General features: G+C 43.1%; 1 protein-coding gene across 6 annotated transcripts in view; it reads right to left on the bottom strand.

Annotated features, from left to right (window-relative positions):
- The window catches only part of SEMA6D (semaphorin 6D), a 414,582-nt gene that overhangs the window by 163,299 nt on the left and 232,430 nt on the right, over positions 1 to 18,853 (bottom strand). For 5 of the 6 annotated variants that reach the window (XM_061595391.1, XM_061595390.1, XM_061595398.1 and 2 more), the window contains one exon: positions 15,331 to 15,343. The exons of the other annotated variant lie outside the window; for it this stretch is intronic. In XM_061595391.1, coding sequence (XP_061451375.1) covers positions 15,331 to 15,343 — 13 coding nt within the window. The remainder of the gene's footprint in view (positions 1 to 15,330; positions 15,344 to 18,853) is intronic. 6 annotated transcript variants of the gene reach the window in all.

Genomic DNA, 18,853 nt, shown 5'->3' with positions numbered 1-18,853 from the left:
CCAAATGGAAGGATGCCCTCGCATGGGAGAGGGCAGAAGCGTTCCCTGTGAGAAGCTGGACCTTAGCCATTGAGGGCTTTCAAGCAGGGTTGGGGAACCCATGGCCCTCCAGATGTTGCTGGACTACAGCTCACATCATCCCTGACCATTGACCATGGTGGTTGGGGTTGATGTATGTTGGAGTCCAACAACACTTGGAGGGCTATAGGTTCCCCACCCCTGCTTCAAAGGATATTAGTCCCTATCTTGCCAACTTTCATTCCTGGAGGCCATCTAGTGTTCTCCATGTACCGAGAGTTTTCAGAATCAATCCTTTTGATCATAGATAGGCAGATGTACAGGTAGATATGAACAAACGCTTGAGTTGGGGAGAATGCAGTTGCAGGTTATATGGCACTTATATTGTGAAAGAAGAGGTTGTGACCTGAGCATGATCCAGGCCTCCGGCAGACCAAGTATGCAAATGATTGCCTTCAACAATCCTCACCTGGCTGGGCCTTCTGGGAGACTTGTGACATCATTTAAAAATGCAAACGGTTGCAATGATCCCCGTGATATGAGCATTACTGTAATATTCACTGGGGCAGGCTCCTTCTTGATGACAATGGGGTTTTTTTGAGCATATGGCTTCAGTCCCCCAACCCCCAAGCTGCCCATGTGTTCTGATCAGCAGCCTGCTAACTGTATGAATGAGGGATATGTAAAAGATTCAGATGAATCCCAAATCAAGAACAGCAGAGAGGCTGTTTTTGACAGATATGGAGCTGGTCCAACCTGAAGCAGGAGCTCTTAGAAGCGGAGAACTCTGAAGCACTTTGGGGCGCTTTGGACATGTGGATCCTAAAAAAAAAAAAAAAAAGGCTGCTAGCCCTACTTAGGTGATCTTCACTCCTAGGTTGAAAAACAAGGCAGGAAGGAGATTAGCCCTACTCTTAACATTGTTAGGGAACGTGTGGCTTTCCAAATGTTGCTCAACTACAACTCCCATCATCCCTGACCATTGGCGATGCTGTCTGTGACTGATGGGAGCTGGAGTCCAACAACATCTGGAGGCCACAGATTCCCCACCCATGAAATAAAGGATTCCTTGAAACAGTGGATTTTCCTCTGTAAAGTAGGGCAACAGCCCCCCCCCAAATCTGATATTATGCACTGAATTTTGGAATCCTTGAAAGATCAGTGTTTCAGCAGTTACTGAGAGAATGTGCAGCAATAAAATATCACAGAGAGCCTTGTGGCACCTTTAACAGATTTATTGTGGCAGACGCTTTTGTGGCCTAGACCTCACTTCATCAGATGAATGAACTGTTAAGAAATACAGCCTGTAGCATTTCTCTGCAAAGCAGGGGTGAGCAGTTTTCTCCACTCTTTTCCTTTATTGTTCTGTGAGATCACCCTGCCCTAAGTTTCATCGTTCTTTTTATTTCTGAGGTTCAAGCTGTGAGTATCATTGCTTATGTAACAGCAGTGACTGGTACCCATTGGGACTGGTAGGCAAGAAGGCTGGAAACCAGAGCCAATGACAGGTAGAGCCAACAAATTCTGGTTTGGTCCCCATCCTCCTCCCTGCTGAGTTCTATAAAGGGCAGCATTGAGATTAAGGAGGAGGAAGTTGGCAGGCAGTGCCTTCCTCTGGACTGGTTGTACATAAGAAGGCAGACAGGTGGAGATTGGCTGAAAGCAGATGGAGGTTGGAGGGTCAGTGCCCTATTTGTCCTAATAGTCCAGCCATCATTGTTATGTAACCTCATCACACAAGAGGGAGGTACCAGCAGACTTGGAGGAACCCCGAGGTATTCAGAAATACCCCCCCATCAGCCCTATGACGACTGAGCATGCTCAGAGCCCAAAGGATGTGGACTGACTGTTGAAAACAACAACAACCAGAAAACAGAGGGCAGGAGAGGAATGCAGTAGTTGGAATCCCAAACAGGAAAAGCTCCATGCTGTAACATTTTGTTGCAGCTCACAGTTGTTCTTGAATTCCAGTTTATCTAAATCTAACACTTATTCTGGAATTAGAGCACACAGGATAAATACTGTGACTAGGGATGGGGGAGAAATTTGATTCAGTTTGCATTTAAAGGTGAACCTTATATATATATATATATATATATATATATATATATAAAAGCAAACTGAAACTCAGCAATCCTTCAAAATTTGAAATCCTCTGAATTTTGCAGTGCAGTTCTCCAGCCAACTAATGTGTACAAAAATGCACGTGCTAGGGTAAAGCATGCATATAAACGGAACTATTAGTGAAAATAACATACAAAAATGCATTGTTATTTGGCAAAATTGCTTTGCAAAAATGTGTGTATTAGGAAAAATGTGTACTCCCAAATTGCACAAAAGTGATCTCTTCACATTTCAGTGAGAGGATTATGTATTTTGTCTTTAGGTATACCCAGGGCTTTTTGTGTGTGACAGTTCTGTAACTTTCCCCACCGCTGCCTATGACAACCATGTTTTGCTGGCACCCAGCACTTTTATCAAGGTTAAAAAAAGCACTGGGTATATCTGAGTCCAAATATCAAAAGTGAAATGGCCTTCAGCAGTAAGGAGGAAGCCAGTTTGGAAAAGTGAGTGTATCCATTGGACCAGAAAACACCCCGTTACTGTCATGTGGTTGCTTGGAGCATAAAAACTAAGCCCATTGTCGAGCTCATTGTGGGAATGGTAGGATTAGCAATGGGGGAGAAATTCAATTCACGTCGCATTTGAAGGTAAATCTACCTAATCCTGAAAGATCGTCTTACCCTGTTGATCACTATGCTCTGCAGGGAAGGGCCCGTTGCAGATACTACCTCATCAGGAGGTCCATTCTGCAGAACATAGGAACTGGGCCTTTAGTGTTGTGGCACCTACCCTTTGGAATTCACTCCCTTAAATATTAGGCAGGTGCCATCTCTGTTGTCTTTTTGGGGCTTACTGAAAGCCTTTCTCTTTCATCAAGCCTTTTAAGTAGAGACCTTTATCTCAGTCTGCATCTGTGTTGGAACTGGGTTGTTTTTTTTAAAAGGATTTTCTAAAAAGACTTTTTTTTAGTGTTTTATCACTTGTTGTTTGCTGCTCTGGGCTCCCTATGGGAGGGAGGGAAGGATATAAATGTAATACATCAATAAATGTTCTGGCTGGCCCTTCCATTGCACTCCCCTTCCTGGGCCTCCATCCTTTCATGCATTGGAGGGCGACCATCTGCAGCGGAGAGCCTCTTGTACCCAGGGAGGTTCCCCATGTGATTTAGAACTCTGATGGTGCAGGGTTTCCTTCTAAACCAAGCTGGGGGCCTATATGAGCACGGCAGGCTACCCCACTGCTGATGTTCACCTTCCAACACATGGAAGGCAGCAGAGCTGGGCTTTGGGACACAGTGGAGCAGGTGAAGCTTGCAAGGCTGTCCACATTCCCTCCTCCCATGATTCTAATTTCACTGGGGAACCGAATGCCCACAGAAGTCCTAGAAGTCATCTAAATGTGAAAAAAATGTGTTTTTTCCATATTGTAGTGGAAATATGTCAATGATGCCACAACAAACCTACAACACAATTGGGGTGTTCACACCATGGGTGTCTACAGAGGTGAGTAAGCGTGGCAGTTCCCACTGGATGAGCCCTAATCCCCAGATCCACAGCTTTCATTTTGTTAAAAAAAGAGAGTAAATTTGTAGCATTTGTAGAACCTAAGATGCAAGACAAAATGCACAGGCACTATTATTTCCAATTTTTGTGAGAAATTAACCTGCTCACCGCTTCGAGGTTTTTTTTTTTTAACTTTGCTCCTCTCCCTGAAAAATTCCTGCGGGTGCCCATGGTTCACACGTTACATTCTTTGAGTGTACAATCTGTGTACACAAATAATTGAGCTGCATGCTTGCACGGTTATTCACATGCAACGTTCAATGAGAGTAAAGCCTGGATACCTGTGAATGCAATAGCTGTGCTGAACAAATCAGCAAGTGTACACTCTTACACACAAACACATGTACATGTGCAGAGACAGCTTGTCCCTGTGCTCAGTGTAATGTGTGAATGAGCCTTACGCCTCCCTCACCTGCTGTATTGTGAGCTCTTTGTCCCAGTCTGATGCTATGTGTGTGTACTCGGGGCTGTGTCATGCTGATTGCGGTGGGATTTTCAACTTACCAGTTAGCTTGCACAGAACTGAAGCCTGAGAGTGTCTATTTTCTTTTGCCAAATATTGCAGGGTCTGTGTTTAGGGTTGATCCACCTCCAAGGCAAAGCTTCAGCTGGTGAGTTTTGTAAGTCAAGAAGCTTCCCCGGTCCAATCCTTATTAAAAGACCATCCCAATTAACAAAGCAGCTGTGTCGAGGATGACAGAATCAACTCCAGACTTTGCAGGAGCTTGTCTTGCTATAAAGCAGCCATTAGCCATGCAAAGATTTTCACCTGCAGTCACACCATGTTCTCTGAGATGACTTATTAGGGTGCACAGGCTTCAGTTTTCCGAAGTTAAGCTAAATTAGTCGGTGACCTTTTCAAGATTAGCACATGTGGGGAATTTTCTTTGTCGTATCCCCCTCCCTCCAGCTATGCATTTTATGGAACCGGAGAAATGAAATATATTTAGAGACAGGGTCTTTATTCATATTATGCAAGACTGTGTGTTATTTGCATAACAGAGTATTGGGGAAAACAAAAGAATGCCACTGGTTTTTTGACTGCACACACCAGCCAGTGATATAGAACTAAAGATGGTCACATTATTTTTCTGCACAGATCCTAGGTCTAAAATTGGGAGGGGGGAGGAGGAAGAACAAAAAAAAATCAATGGATTTTTTTCACTAGATCCAATTTGCCACTTTTTGATAAGGACACCACTTTCGACTTTGTGCCTGTCGTGGGAAGGGTGATAGGGGAAAACTGCAAGGTGGAGAGGCTAATAGGCACTCAAGTCTGGGGCTTGCTTGTCAGCCACGCTATCAGATGGATGCTCTACCTTCTGCAAAGATAGAGCCTTTTCTAGAAAGCTGGTGTAGTGTGCTTGCTAATGGACTGAGCTATGAATCAGGGAGCCTCTAGTTTGAATCTTGCCTCTGTAACGAACTCCCTAAGAGGCTAGCCTCAACCCCCGCCCCCAATCTGCAATAGGAGGGATAATAATACTGACAGCTTACAGGGGTGTTGCAGTGATGACAACTAGGGTTGCTGTCCAGACCCATTTCTGGGAGGAATTCAAGCACATATTTTTGGTTAGCGCAATTAAATTAGATTAAAGCGCTGTGTCGCTATAGCACAACAAAACCACTTTAAAAACAATGACAATAATGGATTTTTGGCAGCTGGGAAAGCGATGGGGAAAATGCACTGAAAAGTATGGGATGAATCAATGATTAAAGGGAAAACAAGCAACCTGCAAGCAAATCAGGTTCATTGTCATGTAACCTCCTCCTACACAAATGTTCAATAAAGACCAGACATAGGTCCCATCTGGACTATACATTTAAAGAAGTACTATGTCACTTTAAACAGTCATGCCTTCCCCCAAAGTATCCTGGGAAGTGCAGTTTGTTAAAGATGCTGAGAGTTGTTAGGAGACCCCTGTTCCCCCCCTCAAAGGTCAAATTCCCAGAAATACGACCAAGGGGAAATAACAGAGAAAGGGGAAAATGTGTATACAGAGGAAGAATATGCAGTTAATTCATGTGCATGTACTTATGCTCAATTACAGCCTTGGCCAACTTGCAGCTCTCTAGATCACTTGGACTATGTTATTCATCTCCATTATTTTCAGTGGGTCTACTTGGAATCGAACAGATACAACCCTATATGTTTTTATGTTGTATTTTTGTTTTGATTATATTGTTTCTCGTTTTTACATTGTACACCACTTGGAGATCCTTTTAAAACAATACTAAGCCATTCATAAATGTTTTAAATAAAAAAAGAAAATCAATATTCAGGCATTTGAAAACAAGCAACAACAATTGCCTGAGGGAGGGTATGAGAGGGGACCTACGTTTGCTCACCCCACTCCTGCCATTGTGCCTCATGCTGGCCTCACCCCAGATTTGTTCATGAACTGAGGGTATGTGCAGTAGGATAAATGTAGGGGTTCCAGCTCACAGGGACATCGTACAGATGCTCCTCAGGCTTCCCCACTGCAGACATGCCCTCAACCTGTGGCAGTGATGGCTGGTGCCCATTGGGACTAGTGGGGGTGGATGGTAGGGAGCCCAGCAGTAGGCATAGCCAGAGCCAATGACAGGCAGAACCAACTCATTCTAGGTTTGCCCCCATCCTCCTCCCTGCTGAATTCTGCAAGGGAACACTGAGACTAAGGAGGCAGAAGCTGGCAGGCACTGCCACCGTCTGGACTGGTTGTAAGAAGGCTGGCAGGTGGGGGCTGGCTGAGGGGTGACTGAGGTTGGTGGAGCAGTGCCCCATTCATCCTCATGGACCAATCTCCACTGTCCTATGGGAAGCACTGGGGTTATGGTGGTGGCAGTAGGGGAATACATGCGTGTGGCCCCACTCTTCTATTGTTGCATGTGTTTGAAGGCCTGATTGATGAGGATTAGTGAGCTGATGCAAAAGGGGTTGCACTTCTCCTTTCCAGCTTGATACATAAGCAATCACATTTGGTTGGAATTGGTATGATGTACACAGTGGGGTCTACACAGTCCCCTCTAGATGTTATTATGAAGCACTCTATTTAAAGTCAGTGTAGCTAAAAATATAACAGCAAGTCAATGAGTAGGAGATGGAGGGGTTGGTGGTAGAAATGCCTGTCAGCTGGATCAGCTTCTTCATTCGACTGCCTTGGGTAAACACGGAAGATTGCAGGAGAGCAGATTAGAGGAGATTGAAAGCAAGCTGAAGGCTACTCCTTCAAATGAAATGAGCCAGCTTTCGGAATGATTCCTGAGGGATGCAAACAAATGAAAACTTCCTGGCAGGACAGCTCCATCATCCGCGCAACCTGGTCATGGATTGCATTTGACAAAATTGTGTGGCTGACAGGTGAATATCTTTATATGTCTACTGCCAGGCCCTGGCTGGAGCTGGAGACGTGATGGGCATGCTCAACTTGAGGCCTGGGGTGTAAGGAGAAGCTGGAAACAGAAAGTAGGAGCCTGAAGTACAGGAGAGAACACATTGCACTGAAGGTCCATAGCTCAGTGGTAGAGCATCAAAGGTTCCAGGTTCAGCCATCAGCTGGGAAAGGTTCCTTCTTGCATATAATTTCCGCCCTTGGAGCAGAGGAGATGGTGGAGGGATTTTAGCAGAACTGAGCCAGACACGGACTGCTCACAGCAGACTGTGACTACCTTGATTCCGCTTGAAAGAATTTGGACAGGGAGGCTTGTCTATTATTATTATTTAGTTATTAAATTGATATCCCGCCCTGCCTCCTGAAGGAGCCCTGGGCAGCAAACAAAACCATTTAACAACATTCTAACATCAATTAAAAACATTCTAAAAACAGTTACAGATGAAAACATTCTTCTGTCCAGTGATATTTGGGTCAAATGAAGCCATCAAATGCTTGGCCAAACAGGAATGTTTTAAAAATTTTCCCATAAGTCAGTAATGTTGGAATGTCAAATCTGTGCTTACAAAGCTGTCACCGGAAAGCCCAAATGAAGAGGAGCAAGTGGGGCTAGAACTTCAGTTCAGTGTGCAGTTGCCCTTTGTAGTGAGTCACCAGGACTGTTGTTTGGAGCCACATCCTGGCAATGACGCATTCTAGGGCTATGAACTGGCTCCACCCACCAAACTGGCCACTGGGTACTCTTAGACAGGAAGGGCTACAGAGGACTTCCTGTTTGGGCTGGGACTTTGCTTGAACATCAACAATTTTCCTTGCTCTGATGTTTTTATCTCTGTATTCATTGGTTCTGACCCCCAGCTTTGAACCTTGGTCAACATCTCTGATTCCCAGTGCTCCTCTGAGAGTTCTGTGCAACTCAGCCCTGACACCACAGTATACAGGCAATATAAGAACGTAAGAAGAGCCTGCTGGATCAGGCCATAAGAACATCAGGCCAAAGGCCCACCTAGTCCAGCATCCTGTTCTCACAGTGTCCAACCAAATGCCTATGGGAAGCCTGCAAGCAGGACCTGAGCACAAGAACACTCTTCCCCGCACCTGCAGCCTCCAGAATTCAGAAGCATACTGTATGAGACTGTGGAGGGAGACCATAGCCATCGTGGCTAGTAGCCTTTGATACCATTATCCTCCATGAATTTGTCTAATCCTTTTTTAAAGCCATCCAGGTTGGTGGCCATCACTTCATCCTCTGGAAGTGAGTTCCAGAGCTTAACTATGTGCTGTGTGAATAAGTACTTTCTTTTATCTGTTCTGAATCTTCCAGCATTCAGCTTCATTACATCTCTCCAAGTTGCAGTATTATGAGAGGGAGAAAAACTTCTCTCTATCCTCCCCTCTCTCCATGCCATGCATAATTTTATACACTTCCAACATGTGAACTCTTACTCACCTTTTCTCTGAAATAAAAAGGCTGAAGTAATGCAACCGTTCCTCATAGGGGAGTTGCTTCAACTCCTTGATCATCTTCGTTGCCCTTTTTGGAACTTTTCCCAACTCTACAATATCCTCTTTGAGGTGTTATATGATTTGATTTCAAGTTCCTTACGGGCCGTGGAATCTGAATTCTAAAATCTCATCTCCCTGGCCCCAAGGCTGCCTGTGCTCTCTGCGATATCAAAGGAGATCAGCCAATGGCAATTAGAGAGGAGGGCTAGTCAGAGAGACAGGTTGAGGAGACTGAAAGCAGCCGGAAGAGGGAGAAGAAAAATAGAGCGCATCATGTGGATGAGGGGGAAAAAATTCTCTTCAAAATCACAATTATCCTCTCACTTTGAACTATTTTGGGAAACTGAAAAATCTCAAAGACCACCCGCTCCTACAAAACCCCTTACAAAGCAATCTGGATTTAGCATCAAAGCTTTGATGACTCCAGTTCCATTGAGTTAGTTATCCTGGTTAATTGGATCTATGGTGACAACTATAATTACGAGAAATGAGACCACTTTTACTGTAATTACTTGTCAATCTTCAGCGTGAGTGGACTATAAGGATATGTACAGTAGATTGTCCCAATTACAAGCAGGTTACGGCGAGCATGATATATTGGTGCTAATCATGTTTGTTATTGCATAGAAGTGGGGGGGAAGCAGAAGCTAAGAGAATGTCTAATCGGAAGCAACTGCCCCAGTTCAAAAGCATTAATCCACAAAGCGTTGCTGCTACGCAGCTTTGCAAGATAAACATACCACTGTGGAACTGAAAGGATTTAAAAAAAAATCTTAAAGAATTGCAAATGACTTAGAGTATTGCGATGCCAGCTATCACTCTGGGTTTAGCATTTTTGTTATTACATTGTTTGAAGAAGAAAGAACTCCTACCTTCCAAAATACACATTAAATATGGGAACAATTTGAATTACTGTAATTACTTGCCCCACGTTTGGTAAAAGTCCCAACAGTGGAACATATGCTACCAATAAAAAACCTCTGCAAAAAATAAAACTCATCCCCTACAAATAATTGGGATCCCGAATTTGCTTAATGCTCACAAGTTAAGTTATTTGGATAACTGAAACGACACTGGAGGACAATAAGAAAGCTCAGATTATATTCATCTGAACCAAAACAGGTTTGAGCCTCACTATACCAGAATTGCTTCAACCTTTACAGACGGAGGGCCTAATCCAGAGGAGCATGGGCATAAATAGATGGCCAGCACCACCAGAGGTACAGCCCTGGCCATCAGATTGACACTCTCTGTGATGTCAGAGAAGATCAGCAAATGGCAACTAGAAAGGACTGTTGTGCGCAGTACCACTCCAAGGCTGAGAACCAGCATACAACCTAGAGTGCAGGAAGTGGACATCCAGGCCAGGAAATACATGGATGACACACACATTTGTAGCATGAAGAAGTAGTTTTTATGAATATGGAATCTTGCATGCTCAACATATTGCTTTCAGTCTACATATATTCTAGATCTTGATGTCCATAAGGATGCGTATGGTTACTTGGTACATGTTTGAAAGCACTCCCCTTGATTAGGTTATCCATGCCTTTTCCTCTCCAGGTGAATAAAGAAGGAAGTGGGAATTGTGATCTTGGTATATACCCACCCACAATGTCATTGGGCAGGTGTGGATACATCCCCGTTGCTGGGAGTGCCTCTATCTGTTTTCAAACAGACACACAGGGAGTGTAAAGCAGAATTACTCTGCACTGAGCTTTTATTCTTGGAATGAAACTTGTTTGTGAACCAGTACTTTCCAGGGGTATAAAATATGCAGTTTGGTCCTGACTGTGCATTAGGTAGAAAAACCAAGACCTCATTGTGCACTGAATGTAGAATACAGTGTTGTGTGTATGCAGCCTAAGTATGCAAGCAAAGAGAAGGGATAGCAGGCACTACTGCCCTGCCCTCTCCTTTTTGGCAGTGATGCAGCCTAGAGAGAGTGGAGACTGGTGGCTCCGATGTCAGTGGGGTAGTGAATCCTCTCTGGGTTTTAGTCCATACTTTCAAGGAGCTGTCCACGGTTCTGAAATCTATTCCCAAATAGGTTCAGCATCTTGGACAGCTCCTTGAACTTCAGCCTGAAACCCGGAGTGGATTCACTATCCCACTGCTGTCGGAGCTACCAGTCTCCACTGCCTAGAGCAGCCTTTCCCAACCAGTGTGCCTCCAGATGTTGTTGGACCACAACTCCCATCAGCCTCAGCCAGCATTGCCAATGGCTGAGGCTGATGGGAGTTGTGGTCCAACAACATCTGGAGGCACACCGGTTGGGAAAGGCTGGCCTAGAGAGTGGGCAAATTGAATAGGGAGTGACAACAGTGGCCCATTAATAAAGGGTAGTGAGAGTGACACTTCTGCAAATGAAAAGGAGGAAAACCAATAGCATAATAGTAAATGTAATGTACCACACTAGTATGTTACAACTAGGAATGGAAGAAGGTATTGTTTTCTGTCCTGTCCTGTATTTGTCATGTGCAGCACTGTTTCCATTCTGCTGCAGCTTGTCTTCCACCAGCTTTGCCTCATTGTCTGCTGGCGAAATGATGTAACTTACATAATTTACATAATTAATTATGTAACTTACATTGTCGTTACTTTATTCCACTCCATTCACTGCAATGCAAAGGAAATGCAAAGCAAATGGGGAAAAAGTGATCAATTACATATCATTTGCAGACTGAAAGCAACAACGATTGCGAATACTGATCATATGCGCTGGATTGATTTCCGTTCTGGAGATGAGATGGATGTGAACACCAACAATTTCTGCTCCTGTTTCTGTTTTTGTTAGAATTCTCTGACACCCCCAGTTACAACTGTCAGATGTTTGTGGTCTGCAGTTAGAGCATCAGTTGTAGCATCATTTATACATTTTCCTCAATGTAACACTGCACACGGAAAAAGACAATGCCATTTGAGGAATATCTGCTCTTCTGATAGCATCAGATCTTTAGAGACATTATTGATGTAGGTCATTCGCTGGTTGAGTTAATTTCTGGCAAGGAAACTATTGTAGAATTTTCCCTCAAGTGTTTGTGATAACTGGCCAGAAGTTCAGGAAACACCAGAAATAAATGTTCCAGATGGTGGCACACAATATTCTTAATAAACTGTGGAGGTTTGCTGATGGCACAACAGGCTTACTGTAAAAATAGTTTCCTTCTATTGTAGTAATGTCACCCCACTCAATGACTACAGAAAAAACATTTTTTCACTACAACCAAATAAAATCTCTTCATCAAATGTCTTTGCTAGTAAAATCTATTCATTCAAAATTGTTTGACAAAGGAACGGCTATATATGATCCACATCCAATGACAGCCGAGACCCTGATACAGTATATATGTAAAGAAATTTAGTTCAGAAGCTTTTCAGAAAAACTGTGGGTTTGTAAGAATTTTATCAATTATTGTGCAGTATGTTCTGTTTTATTCACACTGTATTTCTACAGTGGGAAACTTGGGCCAACTTGGGCAGGTGAGTGGGGCCACCCATCTGTCAAAACCTGATGTCATTATGATGTCAGGTGACAATTTCAAAGGGGCTTGCTCTCAGCTGATTGGTGAACTCCTTAATGCACCCAGTTCCAGTAGGGCTCACTGTCAGGGTTGTCAGTTGACTGGCACTGACAGCAAGTCCCGCATGCCAAGGAATAATCGGAAGCTCACTTTAAGCTCCTGAATATTCCTTTGCAGCCATGTCTTTACCTGCTCCACACCTGACATCACAGAAATGTCAGGTGTGGGGGGCAGGTGAGTTTGGTTTGGGGAAAACAGCCTTCTGGGCCAAATTAAGACCCCCGACAAGTCTAATTAGCCTCATGGATCAGAGGCTCCCCATTGGTTCTGTAAGTAGGGATGGGGAAAAAAATAACTTCACATTTAAAGGCGGGCCTTCCTAATTCACACTTTCCAAAACAAGACCCGAACTGAAATGCACCCAACCTTTGAAATTTGCACTTCTCCAAATTTTGCAATGCAGTTCTCCAGCCAAGGAGTGCGTACAGAAATGCATATAGCTAGGGTAACACTTGCATAAAAACGCACATATTAGTGATCTTAACATACAAAAGGCATTGTATTAGGGAAACATGCTTTGCAAACATGTGTATGTCAGGCACAAATGCACGCAAACATGTGCACGTTAGGAGAAATGTGCGCTAAAGTGCGATTGAATTGTCATGAGGACTTTTTTTTTAAATTGCAAACTAATGTGGATGTGTGGAGAACTGAACTTAAGAATGAAGAAATGAGAAAGTGAGAGAAACAGAAATTGATGGATTTGCCAGTTCCTAGCTGTAAGTAGTATTAACTCACTTTTTGCATAGTTTAATTATAAGTGCTGCTATACTAGTCGCTTAGTAGACAAATATGAATATTGTTTGAAACAAGGGTTGTGATTTCATTTTAAATGTAAAATGTTACTAAAAATGGTATGCATATTACAACTTATTTCATGTCCACAATACCTTAAATTATCCCCCTGCCCACATTTCATTACATGAAAGTTACATGTCCAAAACAGATTTGCTGGGTGCCCGCTACCTGGGACTTGGAGACGCGACTCTTAGTTGACAAACGGCCTGGAGAAGGCCCCAAAAGGTCCCTTTCACTTCAGCACAAACATTTGGAAGAGTCTTAAAAATGAATGGGATCTTTTATACCCTTAAAAACAAGGAGAACGCCTAAACTCTTTCCAGAGCAGGCCCGTCATCTTGAGGTTACCTGAGATTTTAATAACACAAGTGGTGCCCATTATAGATGACCCCTTACGCTGAGTAACAATAGAACAAAGTGTTCTTCTTTTATACCCTAATCTCAGAAAATAAGATTCAGACATTTCCAGCAAAGCTTTGATTGATACTATTTGAAAGCTGAACAACTTGGCTAATTAGGCAGTCCTGCAGGGGCACTGTCTGAAGTGCACTGAAAACTATAATTAAAATATTACATTACAGCAATATGTGAAGGCAATCTGCTTTTCTTTTCATCTCTCTTTTTCTTTACAACTAGGCCTTAGGAACAGTCTTTCCCAAAGGTGTTCTGTTGTGCGAGTGGACCCCAACAAAGGATCCAGCCACATGATCTAAGCTTCAGAAGTTAGGTGCTTGTCCTTTCATTTTTAAAAAAAAAAATTAAAATGTCTCGCTTGTCAAGGACCTAACCTCAAGCTAGTCGCATCCTGCTTTATTGCCTCTTTGGATCTTGTAAGTCCCAAACAGAACCAGGAAGTAGTCACTCTTGTACAGTTGGCATGACTCATTCTAATTCATAGAAATGTCATTGACAAAATATATTTAACTGAAGGGTGCTTGCATTTGCCAATATAGACTGCTTCAAGAAAGGAAGGGGGATTGTGTGCGTGTGTATGATCAACAAGAACAACCGTCTACCACCCTAGGCTCCTGGGAGGAAGGGCGGGATATACATTTTAATAAAATAAATAAACAAATACTAGAATGTTGATTGTTTGGTTACATCTGAACTCCTTCACTTTGTATATGTACAATTCTTTTCTGTTAACAGTGATAAAACCACTGATGATGTATTGCTAATGCTCACTCTTGCTGGGAGTGTTCACATAGCCAAACATCAAAAAGACTGTTAGCATTAGCTTTTTCTACATCAGTGGAAAGAGAGTATTATCACTGGTATATAGTGGTACTCTTAAAACTCTGTGATAGAACATATTCTTTCCAGGCTAAAGGTTCCCTCTCTGGCATTTCTAATTAAATTATTATGTTGTTGTTGTTAAAGACAGGTATTCAGTACTATTCCTAATCAGACTGCACATTAATGTACCTAAATTAGGCTGCAATCCAATACATGTCTATTCAGAAGTAAGCTCCATTAGATTCAATGGGACTTATTCTCAGGTAAGTGTGTATTGGATTGCAGCCTTGGCATGTCCATTAACTTCAGTGGGTCTACTCTGACTTAACTGAAGATAACTCAAAATTTGAAGCCTGACTTTCTACCCATGGTGCTCATGGCAGCTAACATCAACAATATAAATACTATAAAATACAAGAAAATACAGTAAAACAGCAATACAGTATAAAGTAAATAACATTAAAAAAATTAGTCTGGCAGGAAAAAAATAATCATTAAAAACAGCCAGTTTAATTACCCCCTGCCCCAATTTCAACATTTTTACAAGTCAGTTTATAGGTCAAGAACCTCACTTAAATAAAAATGTCTCTGCCTACAATGGAAGGTCATCAGAGATGGGGCTAGCTGGGCCTCCCTTGGCAAGGGGTTTCAGAGCCTGGGAGTAGTCACCAAAAAGGTGGTGTTCTTAGGAGGGTTCAGATAGATTAAGGGTGGAGAACTCTGTCTGTGCTATAAGTGTGTCTTCTGTTACTGTTACTGTTAGAGCACACACTGAGCCAGAGCTGGAGAATCTGTGGCCCTCCAGATGTTGCTGGATCCCATTCAGCAGGGATGGGAAATGCCAGTGGAAGTGCCTGACAGAGCTGCTGCCAATCAGAGTAGATAACATTAGGCTAAAAAGGGATTTCTGACTGAATAATAGCCCAGAGTATGGGCAGCTTCGCATGTACCTTGTCAGATGGAGTTGCAACTCTCTTGATTTAACACCTCTGCTATGAACACCTTTGACCAATGGAGATGAAGTGCTAGTGGTACACTATTTATTTATGCAATACTGCTCACGGATCGTTAGCAAATTGCCACAACTGAATCCTTTTTCGTTAGGTTGACTTTGAGAGACACATACATGCATGCTAAAGACACTGGCAACAGCGGTTCACCCATTTGTAAAGACAAGACGGTACTTACCTTTGTCAGATAACTGGATGTTGAATGTTGAAACGGGGGGAGAGAGAGAGAAAGAGAGAGAGGAGACAATGAATCTGGTTTATTCAAATGTATAGTGCTTCTCATTAGGAAGGTTCTTAGGGCAGGTAACCATAAATTTATTTATTTTAAAAAAGTATTTATATACCCCCCTCCCACAAAACATCAGGGCAGTGTACAGGAACATAAAAACAATTAAAAGCAATTCAAAACAATAAATAAAAATGACTGGCTACTCAAGAGACATTTTAAACAACTGCACAGGCCTGTTGGCATAAAAAAACTCTTCAAGAGATGTCTGGAAGCCAAAAACAAGGATGGCTGCCGAATCTCTGCTGGAACAGTGTTCCGCAGCATGGGACCGGCGACACTAAATGCCTGCCTTCTGTTTGAGGCCAGTGGGGCCTCCATAGCATGGTGGACAACTAACAGTGCTCCTCTGGATCATCTCAGTGATCGAGCAGGGATATAAGGGTCCAGGTATAAGGGTCCTTAAGGTATCCTAGACCCAAGTTGTTCAGGGATGTGTATATCAACAGAAGAGCTATGAACCTGACCCAGTAGGATGTGGGCAGATAGTGTAGATATTTTAGCAGAAGTGTCACATGCTGTTGACCATCTACCCCTGTCAACAGTCTGGCCACTGCATTCTGCACCAGCTGGAACATCCGGACCAAGCCCAAGGGGAACCCCACATACAGCTCACTCCAGTAACCTCCTCTCAAGGTTACCAATGCATGGACTACAGTGGCCAAGTTATCCAGATACAGCTGGAGCTGGTATATCACTTGGGCTTCTAATGACATATATCCAGGAGTACCCCTTCTGCTTCTTTAGAGGGAGTGCAGCCCCTTCCAGAACAGGCAACTGGCTTATATTCTGGGTGCAGGATCTACCTACCCACCAAGCATCCATCTTCCCAAGATTCAAGCTCAGTTTAGTAGCCCTCATCCAATCCATTACTGCATTAAGGCACTCGGCCAGAGCTTGCACAACTTCTCCTGATTCAGATGTTATAGAGAAGTAGAATTGTGGGTCTGTAAATAATTTCATTTATTTATTTATTTCATTAAACTTATAGACCGCCCCATAGCCGAAGCTCTCTGGGCGGTTCACAAGAACAACAACAACAAGAACAATTTCTACACACACAGCTACAGTCACATATGGCAGTAGAGTTGGATTAACATACAAATATAAATTTTCCTGACCACAAAAGACATTCTGTGTAGAATATCCATCTACATAAAGAGCGTCAGACAGCTGCTCTGAATAAAGTGTCTTCCTGGGGCAGGGAAATGATGTCTTCTGTAGAACAGTGTTGGTATCGTCCCAGACCTTGTCAGGTTTGAGGTCCTAGAGTAATGTGCCAATGCACCTATTCACATCAGTGACCAAACCCTTGGCTGATGCATTTGAGGTCCAGCATGAAACACATAAACTGCTGGATCAGGCCAGTAGCCCATCTAGTTCAGCATCCTGTTCTCACAATGACCAATGAGATGCCTATGGGAAGCCCATTAACAGGACCTGAGTCCAAAAGCACTCTTCCCTCCTGTGATTTCCCGCAACTGTCATTTAGAAGCATAATGCCTCTGACAGTGGAGGGAGAACATAACCTCTAATGTTAGTAGCTATTTAGCCTTATTCTCCATGAATTTGTCTAATCCTCTTTTAAAGCCATCCAAGTTGGTGGCCCTCATTACCCCTTGTTAAACTGTGGGATTCACTCCTACTATGTGCTGTGCGAAGTGTTCTCTTTTCTTCCGAATCTTCCAACATTCAGCTTGTTGGATGTCTGCAAGTTCTAGTGTTATGAGACAGGGAGAAACACTCTTCAAGTACATGAAAGGTTGTCACACAGAGGAGGGCCGGAATCGCTTCTCAATCATCCCAGAGTGCAGGACACAGAATAATGGGCTCAAGTTGCAGGAAGCCAGATTTCGACTGGACATCAGGAAAAACGTCATAACTGTTAGAGCCATACGACAATGGAACCAAGTCCCTCGAGAGGTGGTGGGCTCTCTGACACTGGAGGCCTTCAAGAGGCAGCTGGACAGCCACCTGTCGGGAATGCTTTGATTTGGATTCCTGCATTGAGCAGGGGGTTGGACTTGATGGCCTTATAGGCCTCTTCCAACTCTACTATTCTATGACTTCTCTATCTACTTTCTCCATACCATGTGTAATTATATGCATTTCTAAAAGGAGTTTTTTTATTATTTAAGAGCCTCAATAAATTTAATTAATTTAATTTAAAAGCCTCAAACAAGAGTCCCCAAAATGTTTGCAGGCTCAAGAATCCACAGGTGAACTCCGATGGCATCTCAACTGGTGACATTTCCTTGTCAAAACTGGTCACATAACATCAGCCTTAGAGGCAACGATGGTCACCATGAAAACAGCAGCATTTCTTTTAGACAAACTGAGAGAGTCAATCTCGGTTGGAGCACGTCGTGTTTTGGGTAAGCTTTGCTCAGTAACTTTTGTGGAAAGACCAATCTCCAAGGCCAGCTGCTGGGAAAACCCTTCCCTTGCAGATCTTATTCATCTCAACATTTCAATGCATTTTGCAACAAAGCCTGCAGATGGTTCGACTATCTTGGTGCAATCAGCTACAGAGGCCCAGATATATAAATACATATCCTTTTTATACTTTGTGTCTAGATTTAGAATCCTTTCGTTTTAAATAGTCCAGGGATAATGAAGTATTTCAACCTTTTTGTTAAACTGCTGCAGGAGTGTGCAAGATGTTAAGCTTACTTGAAAACTCACGGTTCTTTTTCAATTTACAGTTCCCCTCCCCAAACACTTAAAGGAAACAAATTTCACTTCAACATATAACAATGTCGACTAAATGTGATGATCTCAATTAGCACAGTTTTGTTTCCAGCATAATATATGCAAGTACATTAATAATCCACAAAGATTAACCTCTTGCCACTGAACAATGCACTTAGAGTACTGGCACTTAGGTGCCTGCTCAAAAGTCATCTCTTTACCCAGACTTTTCCTGTGAAGTGGGCCAAATATATTGATGTATTAAGCTGATCTCCTGAACTGTGATCAGTGGGGACTGGTGGCTCCGATGTCAGTGGGGCAGTGAATCCACTCTGGGTTCAAGTCTGAACTTTCAGGGAGCTGCCCAAGGTGCTGAACCTATGGTGGGAATAGATTTCAGCACCCTGGACAGCTCCCCGAAAGTTCAGACTTAACCCGAGTGGATTCACTGCCCCACTGACATCAGAGCTACCAGTCTCCACTGTTTGTGATGGATTTTATACTTGCTTTAGGTGCAAAATGTTATTGTTAATTTCATGCTGTTCACCACCATGACAATTTTTCCTTAATGCTGGTCGTCCAGAATTGTGTGTGTGTAGATATAAATAGATAAATGGAGACAGGTTATAGTCGTCTTCAGGCATTATCCTCATAAGAGGAAAGGCAGGTGGAGTGGAGCTGTGTGGACACTCGAGTTTAGCCCCATCTCCCCGAGCAGTGCAAC

The sequence above is a fragment of the Rhineura floridana genome, chromosome 14 (genome assembly GCF_030035675.1).
Source record: "Rhineura floridana isolate rRhiFlo1 chromosome 14, rRhiFlo1.hap2, whole genome shotgun sequence".
Lineage (NCBI taxonomy): Eukaryota > Metazoa > Chordata > Lepidosauria > Squamata > Rhineuridae > Rhineura > Rhineura floridana.
This window is presented reverse-complemented; position numbering and strand designations above follow the sequence as displayed.